This window comes from Anopheles merus, chromosome 2R, assembly GCF_017562075.2.
Source record: "Anopheles merus strain MAF chromosome 2R, AmerM5.1, whole genome shotgun sequence".
In the NCBI taxonomy this organism is placed as follows: Eukaryota; Metazoa; Arthropoda; class Insecta; order Diptera; family Culicidae; genus Anopheles; species Anopheles merus.
The window spans coordinates 26,102,208-26,111,662 of NC_054082.1; the positions used below are offsets into that span (position 1 = coordinate 26,102,208).

Genomic DNA, 9,455 nt, shown 5'->3' on the forward strand with positions numbered 1-9,455 from the left:
TGCTGGGAGAACGAGAGCATCATTACCGGCGACTTCGAGCTGAACAACGGGCGGGGCGGCCGGTCCGTGTTCGAGGAGGGCTTCTTCATGCCGGACGACACGAAGATACTGGCGATCCGGGGGTCGGTCGGGATGCGGCGCAGCCAGAAGCGCCACGACAATATGGGGCTGGTCGGGTCGCAGTTCCGCATCATCCTGCGGGAGATGCGCGGCTTCACCGGCATCTTCGCGTTCGTGGTCGAGGGGCTGGACCTGGTGGAGAAGATCAGCCAGGCGGGCGATTCGGCCGGCAAGCCGCAAAGCACGGTGCTGATCGCGAACTGTGGCAAGTGGCAGTAGGTGGCGATTGCGGTAGCGAGATAGACGACCCTTTAAGGTGTAACTACACGTGTTTTGTGTTGTTCCTCTGTCGATAGCGATTCGTTCTGTTACTTACATTAGGGGCTGGGTGGGTTTTTTTTCTGTTCGGGGACGATAGGGAGGGCATGAATAGTGATAGTGATAGTGCACAGTGCAAATGGCCAAAGAGCAAAACGTGTTGTGGAAGCAGTTCGTCGCTTCTATTCCATTGTTGATTTTGTGTAGTGCTGCGCAATGGGCGGCGGGTAGAGCAGGGACGCGTTGTTAGGATATAGGTAGCGTAATTATCATTATGTTTGTCTCCTTACGCCACTCTGTCTGTCACATAGACACACACACACACACACACACACATCGTTTGACTAGTATTGTTAATTAGATTCATACTTCGTCGTTCCTTTCGGTTCGCCTTCCAAAGGCATCCCTCACTGTTTTCTGTTGTTATTTTTAACACTAGTTCACTAGTTCACGCACGGGAAAAAGCGAAGTGTGGGAGCAATTTAACGGCGCACTAACGGTAACGGACCAACACGTAATGTTCCCGGGGTCTTTTTTTTTTCATTTGGCGGTAGTAAGATCGGCTTCTACTAGACTGAACGGCGCACCGCGCACACACACACACGACGGCAGTAGGTTAGGGGGGTCCGGGCAAGCGGCGGCACGGTAGCGATTACTAACAAAACACAGCAAACGAGCAAACTCGGAACCGGATTCGACACGGATAGGTGTAGCTTTTCCTTAGGATATATGAGAGACGATTACTATATACTTCACCGCTCGATAGGGGAACAACAGCGACTCCTGCTTAGCAACGGAAGAGCGCGCCACACACGTAGCAGCGAGTCGTGGTCGTTGCTTGCGAACACATGTACAACTTTCTAGAGACGACAAGATCGTGATCGTGGTGGAAGAGTGTATGCACTGGCCCGCCGATTATCGAACACAAGTCACGGGGCAGGGATATCACGAAGAGTAGGTGGCTACTAGTTGATACACACACAACACAACTAGGGGTAGGTTACACTGGATAGGGGGAAAGCAAAAGGTGGTGGAATTTCGCTTCACAATTCCACCGATGGATAGGGGCAGTGCACACGAGACATAGACACGCGCACTAATCGCAAGATCTTCCGAGGGAAACGAAGAAGCCATCTACAGCGAAATGAAGATGTTAGGATCGTGCACTTACACGCGTGCATCCGTATGTATCGACACAAACACACACCTGATCCAGTTTCCATTACACAAGGACTGGTATAAATTAGGCACACGATCGACATTTAGTGCGCGTAACGATAACACTGGGTGTGGAAGGGAAGGGGAAAACAAACGGCAAATGAACACAATTTTAATGACACAGTGTTGCACACGCCTCGTATTTCAAGTGCGATAAATATGCTAACAACATAATGTGTTAAAAACAATGGCAATGGAGACAGAACAGAAAAATAGTATAAATGCAGCGAAAAGTTATAAAGCAAAAAAAAACAACACAACACACACACACACGAGGAGCAAATCAACACAAGCACAGAAGCAAATCACAAGTTAAACAAAAAGAAGCATGAAACCACGCAAAAAGGGAATAAATCATGAACGTAAAGAAAGTACAATGCATTGTATTAACTGTTAAATGTTAGGTGAAAACTCGTGAAAACGTGTGAGGCACGCTAAGCGCGTATTGGATTGTAGTGAAAACGTGAGTAGGCTTTAAGCAAAAATACGTAGGAAAGGAAAAGTAGGCACGCGAAACGAAACCGAAACCGTTGAATGTATGAAGAAACAAAAGAATATATATATATACAAACACAAACAAACCAAACAACAGAGAGAGAGATAGAGAGCGAGACGAGCGTGTGACAGAGTTTTTGGAGAAAGCGCGTTAGCGAAACAAGAGATGTATAGAAACAAAAGAAAAGAAGAGGAAGAAAAACAACCCAAACTATATATTATATATTCCCTGCTGCATAAATACGGAAATGTTATATTACCTGCAGAAAAAGCTATATTTTTATGGTGCAGTAGTGGACAGACACAGAAAGCAAAGCGAGCAAACAGGCAAACAGGTGTGCAAAGAAACATATACATGAGACAAAAACCAAACAAATATATATGTATTTAAGCATAAATGTGTTACACAGAGCGTTAACCTTTCACGGTACAACCAAACCGTTGGTGGTACCAAACAAAACTAAACAAAACAAAGCAAAAAACACTATAAACGGAACATTTTTACGGAACGGAAAACCGAAGCCATATCCACGATTCTCTCGCTCGGCTCAACACACACCGTACAACAACAAAAAAAAAAAAAACAAAAAGCATGTAGAGCTAATGGCGATTAGAACACGTTCTAAGTACATGAGTGCATTCGGTGAATCATCTCGATTCTGTACTGCTTAAGCATTTTGCTGACAAATATTAACCGTTTCCTGGTTCGGCGAACAAACCAATCAAAACAAAAAAAAGGGGGAAAACAGCAACAAAAAAAACCCAAATTAAACTTTTACTCTCCTACATTCACTGTACATAAATGTATGTGTGTGTGTGCGTGAGTGTGTGTGTGTGTAAGCGTTTTGTGTGGAGCAATGAGCAATTATTTACAACAGTGTATAGTTCGTTGCAAGGCGATTGTCGAAGAGAAAATAGAGGTATAAACGAAACAGGACACCGGCTGATTGGCGAGCGAGCATTGCGAGCCAATTGTAAGCGCTGTAGCGATGAACTGTGAAGAGACTGAATGTTTTGGAATGACGAAAAAAAACGTAAACCGAACCTACCAATAATAATAATAATAATAATAATAATAATAATAATAATAGCACACCCGCACGTATAATCGAGCAGAGATCGAACGAATGTTTGCCAACCCAAGAACAAACCCTATATCCTACAACCCCTCCCAAAGCCATACCCGAACCACTTATTAGACGGTGTATGTTGGTTTGCTGACAACACACTGAACACAATTCCCCTGCGATCAAGCAAAAACGGTATCAAAGTACAATTGAAACACGATAAAAGAAGCAACCATCACGTAACACTTACAAGAGAAGGGCCTTGCGCATCGGGGCTATCCTACCGGAGAGAACCGGAGGTAAAACGCACTAAACAAAACATCTCCTTCTGTTCTTTTCCCCTCCTCCTCCGCCACAGCCTATTTGCACCTGCCGTATCGACAACACAAAGCGAAACAAAATCCTTCCGGTAAGAAGCTGGCCACGAGAAGCGGCGACATGCGGGCCTGCGTTTCGTGGTTTTTGCATGCGTAGACGAACTATATACTATAGGCAAGCGAGGTGGGGAGGTGGGGGCAAGCGCGGAAGCGAAAGAGAAAACTGCGGGGATGCGGGGGTTATATTTAATGAAAACGAAAATGCAAAACAAAAAACATACACACACACAAACCGCATGAATAATGCGTCGAAGCGTATACATATTTAAAACTCGCGATACCTAAAGCTTCCGCGCGCCCGCCCATCGTTTGAAGCAAGTACAAAATCGGTGACAAATTGGTAGTAAAACGAAACGAAGCAAAAAACAAAAACAAAAAAAAAAACACGGAATCTAAAGCAAACGTGTTCGAAGCTAGACGAAGACGAGTCTCGCAACAGTTTTGCGTTCCAATGTTTGTACAAAACGTAAAATTCGAATGGAATCTAACACGGGACGATAAGGGACGCGACAGAGAGAGAGAGAGAGAGAGAGAGAGAGAGAGAGAGAGAGAGAGAGAGAGAGAGAGAGAGGGAGCGCGGAATGGGGAGCGCGTTCAAAGCATTTGGGGCTCTAAACAAGCTTGTTGTTGTTTAATTATTTAGTTTAAGTTGAGGAAAAACAAATCAAACTTCGATGACCGTTAAAGTGCTCTCCTTTGCCTTTTTTATCGTTTTGCTCGTTTTAAAAACGAGCCCACCCCGTACAAGCAGCGCAGTTTGCGCAATTCGCGCTTGACGTAACATTACTATATCGGTGGTGTGATTGTATTAGATGGACAGCAAAAACAAAATAAAAGCTTATTTCAACACACGAAAATGCACTTTGGAGCGCACGGATTGCACGCTAGCAAATTGTACTTTTGTCACGGTGAATAGACAAGCGCGGTCGCAATACGCTAATGTAATACAAATATTTTTATGTGAAATGTATGTTATGTTACTGCTAGATGTGTACCAAAACCAATTTCGCCACCAAAACAACAGCATAGTTACCTACTATTGTTCAAATGATCGCTCCCAAATCCGCTTGCAATCATTACCAGGAACGGATTCAAATTGAATGTGAACGGCAAAGCGTGTCTGCTGGCGACAGCAGGCCAAAGCGACCGCCAGGAGAGAGTATCTGTTTGTCCTGTTTTTCTGGCACAGCAAAGAGTTATCAATACCCGCCCACCCAGCACACTGGATTGCATGCTGGTGGCGATGTAGTGGGTGAGTGGTAGATAAGATAAGCTTTACCAATCGAAACCGGCGTTGCAATGAACCATACAATGGAATAACGAAAGTACAAGCCACCAACGACGCGTACGGACGCGTGCTAAAAACTAGAGTGACAGTATTCCCGATGGAATCGTACATACGCAATCGTGGGGCTACCAAGTAAGTGTGCAAGCGACATCATTAAAATCGAATGCGTCACAGACAGACCGGCAAAAACGTACGTATTAGCGGATTTACTCTCACACCGATCGGTATATTATAGCGCACGAGAGCAGCGGTTGCTTAAGCCGGTAGCCGGAATCGTTTCACGGCGGCGATAAGAGCTACAACCACAGCACAGTAAATTCACAACATTAGCACGTGTTTCGGTGTGCACTCGGTATGTGTGCGGAAAGGGGGGGGGGGTATTCGGTTTTCGTCCGAGGTGGCGGTGGGGAGTCGGCAAAGGTAATAGAAAAATCGATTTTTATAAGCATAAGGAACCAAGGGAAACGGTACAATCGACAGTACGTGCTCTCGGGGCGGTTTATTAGTAGAGTGTGCGCTCTTTACGTGTATTATGCTGCGACATACGACGGGTGGGAAGGGTGGCGAAGCTATGCGAAGAGCTAAGCGTGAGTGGCGAAGATCGGGTAATTTGCATATTAAAACACACACACACACACACATTATAATCAACGGATCAACGGACCCTTCAACGGTAGAACGGCTAAATAAAACTGTGAAATAAAATAGCATTTGGTTTGGTGTTTAGTTTCATTACATATGTCCGAACAACATGATATTACATGATGTGAGCAATAAAGATCGGAAGCAAACAGTTGTAACTAGGTTTGTCCAATATCGTACTAGAGCCAAAAGCATGATTGAAAGATGCTGGCAAAAAATATGAACAGACCATCCACACAGAGCTCCCTTCAACATAATTAAAATAATGCCTTACACAAGACTTCTCGTTCAAAGCGATTGATTTCGAGCTTCCCATGACATTTTCCACAAATCAGTACCGACATTGTCGAATACATAACCTAATTACACAAAAAATATCAACCAAATTTTTACATTGTTCTATGCATTTAAAGCATAAAATGTAAAACAGGTCCAAAAACTGTCCCAATGAAGACCTATACGGATGTTTCTATTCAAATTATACAAAAACCATTTCGCCTTACACTTGACGCATGATTAATCGCATGGAATTGGCCACCTACCTTGTAGTAAACGTCCGGCACGTACTGCTTGTCGGACGACTCACGAATGTATCCCAGCTCAGGAGCATCCTTCGTAGGAATGAGACAGTTGTCTCGCACCAGCGCCATACACTGTGCCGATACGGCATATCCTTCCATGTGCACTTGCTTCTTCTCATCGCCTAAAACCCGATCCAAAACCAGCGCAAAAGGAAAATACAGTTCAGCATAATGTCACTCCACATCCACAAACCCATCCCGGCCACTTACCCGTCACGCACACGGTCACAAACTTCGAGCCAAAGTACCCGTTCGACGAGTCCTTGCAGCGGTTCGGGTATTTGTTCTGCAAATGCCCCGCCAGTATGCACTCCTGCGCGGTCAGAAAGTGTGTCTTGATGTTGCGCACATGCTTCACCGTCCCACTGGCCAGATTTTCGCTCAGCAAGTCGGTAAAGATCCACCCCACACGCTGCAGCCCGAGCTGGCGGGCCAGCTCGTCCACGTCCGCATCGTGCGGATCGTCCAGCAGGCGTATCGAGTCGCGGTTGCTTTCCTGCGGCGGCTCGTAGATCGCGGCCACCCGTGCCCTGATGCCGAGCGGCACGTCCGGATGGATCTCGTACTTGCCGAACAGGAACCCGATTCTCTGGTGCCCGGTCGTTCGCCAGTAGTTGAGGAACCGCTCGACGATGCCCGTGTTTTCGAACATCACGTTGTCGACGTGCCGGTACGGCTGCCGATTAAGCGTGATCGCCGACGGTTGACACTTGGAGCAGATGCCCTTCGGCCACGGCGGATGGTCCCGGCAGCCGGACCTGATCTTGCAGTTGAGGTCCTCGAGCGCGACAAACTTGCCGCGGGCGGCCCCGGACGTTAGCTTCTTCAGGTAGGAGTGAAAGCTGAAGTGCTTTATCTTCTGCTCCTTGAGGTAGTTTTCATCCCACGGTTCCAGCGCCGAGCAGTGCACGCAGCGACCGTTCGAATTGTGGCGGCAGCTTAAATTGGAACGAGATCAGTTAATACCATCGCTAAACCCGTGCAACTAAGGGAAGAAGCTACGCGATAACGTACAGCTTTTCATCACGATCACGCTTGATACGTCCGTCCTGCTTGTACAGCTCCAGGTCGACTGCATCCTCCGGCGGGATGGTAGACGACTCTGTGGCAACTGCTGCTGCTGCTGCCGCTGCCGATGTGGATGGTTTCGAGCTGGTTGACGGTGTAGCCTCTCGGCTGAATGAAGCATTACTGAACGTGGAACTGTGGCTTGAAGCTAACGAGTTAACGGATGCACTTCGTTCCTGGAGGTGTGAAACAATGCGCACAAATAAATAATCATCAGCAACAAATCCCTTCCACGACGCACTTACCGCGGCCTTCGATGTAGACGGGCCCTCTACTAGACGTAAATATAAAATATCACCATGTTTTAGACCAACATCTTTCACTTCTTGCGAGCCGCTGGAAACAACCTGAAACAATATAGGAAGAGAAATACAATGCAAACACTTCGACCACGTCAGTGCTCGGTGCTTGTCATCGTGCGACGACGACGTACCTCCTTTGTGAAGTTTCTCTCGCGGAAAAGCGCAAATTCGTAGTGATTGAACCCACAGACTTCCCGCACGAGCTCGTACAGCGTTTTCGTCGTGCTTGAGGGCTCTGTTTCGATGCGCTTTGTACCGTCAGCTGATTGGATTCGCAGCACCTGCAAGAAATGCATCGATGGGTTTGAGGTTAGAAAGGTTCTTGAGGATTGCCAAAATATTAAACCGGTTTCCCCCCTGTGCCAGCACCAGCCTGCCGCATCCGTTCGCCAGGCAAAGCAAGCCTTGGCTTAGAACAGCATCCCTCCGTTCGTGATCGGTCAAGCTGCGTGTTCCTTTGTCCGCGTTTGCGATAAACATTCCGTCCCTTTGGCAGGAAAACAACCAACATGACAAATCACTTTCCGGGGAACGACTGCAACGGTAAAGCGGGACCAGTGTAGCGGATCGACCCTCAACCGAGATACTTACAAACTTGCTCGTTTTGGACATTGTGTGTCCTTTGCCGGCTGCGGTAAGCGGTGTAATCGTTTCAGAGAAAACTTTCCGGTTCCAGGTGCGGATGCGACGCTTTCGGACAGAAATTTGGCTTCAAAATTCGCTTTTTGCAAGGGAAGATTACGTTGTTGTTCTTTTTTTGACAGCTGCTGCGTTTTCTTCTTATTGGTGGTTGTGTTGGTTGACAAGCGAAAATTGTCATTTCACGATTCCCGTTCGGCACGGCGAGGGGTTTTGACGTTCAAAAATAGCTGCATCTCGCTCATTTTCTCTAGCCGTCCTTTACTCGCTGACAGTGCTCGTTTGGAAGTGAACTTTTGTGCCTCTCTCTCCCACTTTACTCGAAACACTACGACCACCATTGACCATATGCGTTTCATTGTGTTGGTGACAATCTACACACATACACCGAGGTGTGTATGTTCTCGCTCGATTTGTCGTACCGTCTCTTTCGCGCACATGGATGCGTGAAAAATGTACACAACTTGGTGGCTGATGCGAAATAGAAGAGCTCAATTTTGTTGATTACGGTAGAACGTCGATTATCCGGGGACGGATTAACTGGCGGGCGGCTTAACCGTGCGCATAAATTTGAAAGGTTGCCAATTGCGGCGAACATTTTCTGCGATGGTCAGATTCGCGAAAACATTTTTTTGTGCTATCTAGAGTCTAGTGATATTATTAACTTAATTTTTAATGAAGAACAACTATTAAATCCAATGTTTTTTTCATAAAATGTTGTCGAACATTTGCTGGTGGTCATCTTGAACTCTCAAAAACCCTCACAACGCCTTACAAAAACGCTCGCCAGCGAGGGAAAATCGCCAACGCTTCGAGCTCACAAAAACCAGTTTTTGGCCTCGGTCCGATGTGTTTATGGACCCACTTTGAAGAGTGTGCATGGAGTTCCTTTGAGGATTGGAATGGAATGAAACGGATTTTTTACTTGGTTTGCTTTATTTATGCGAAGTTCAGTAGTAATAAGTCCATTTACAGTGCTCTTTTACAATATAAGTGAACGGAAATCACCACTTGTTTTCCACTCTATATATATGATATCGTGCATTTGCTTGGACGTAATTTACAGTGTACGGCGAACGTGTCATTTGTCATTTGAATGTGAATGTTTCGGTTGGAAAGCAACGCAAACCGTTATTCGCATTCTTTTATACGTGAAGTTAAGTAATGAAATGCTGTATTAAGTGTAGTGCAAACATACACATTATCATGCACGGAAATATCAAGAAAGATTTACTTTATTTTTAAGGCAAATCGTATCATTAAAATTTAATCGCATGCACTCAATATCATGTGAGACAAACTAATCTTGCATGCATACACAGGTTTATTACACCTTCAACAGCTATTATAAAAATCAATCGTTTACGGTGCATTCGAAGCCAACGGATACAGTCAGCAAG

At 45.9% G+C, this 9,455-nt stretch overlaps 2 protein-coding genes across 7 annotated transcripts in view; one reads left to right on the plus strand and one right to left on the minus strand.

Moving 5' to 3' along the window:
• The window catches only part of LOC121589388 (hormone receptor 4), a 13,662-nt gene extending 11,017 nt beyond the window's left edge, over nt 1-2,645 (plus strand). For all 5 annotated transcript variants that reach the window (XM_041908289.1, XM_041908287.1, XM_041908290.1 and 2 more), the window contains exon 2: nt 1-2,645. This exon is cut by the window's left edge and continues 2,391 nt beyond it. In XM_041908289.1, the coding sequence (XP_041764223.1) occupies nt 1-339 (339 nt within the window). In that variant the 3' untranslated portion in view covers nt 340-2,645.
• LOC121589395 (nuclear protein localization protein 4 homolog) overlaps nt 1-8,225 on the minus strand; it is a 20,790-nt gene extending 12,565 nt beyond the window's left edge. The window contains exons 1-6 of one of the 2 annotated variants that reach the window (XM_041908301.1): nt 8,008-8,225; nt 7,548-7,697; nt 7,360-7,461; nt 7,061-7,290; nt 6,257-6,984; nt 6,008-6,168 (exon numbers count right to left, since the gene is read on the minus strand). In XM_041908301.1, coding sequence (XP_041764235.1) covers nt 6,008-6,168; nt 6,257-6,984; nt 7,061-7,290; nt 7,360-7,461; nt 7,548-7,697; nt 8,008-8,028 — 1,392 coding nt within the window. In that variant the 5' untranslated portion in view covers nt 8,029-8,225. Of the gene's footprint in view, nt 1-6,007; nt 6,169-6,256; nt 6,985-7,060; nt 7,291-7,359; nt 7,462-7,547; nt 7,698-7,785; nt 7,950-8,007 lie in introns of those variants that run through there. The other variant, XM_041908300.1, reaches the window with a different exon arrangement.
• Nucleotides 8,226-9,455: the final 1,230 nt, after the last annotated feature.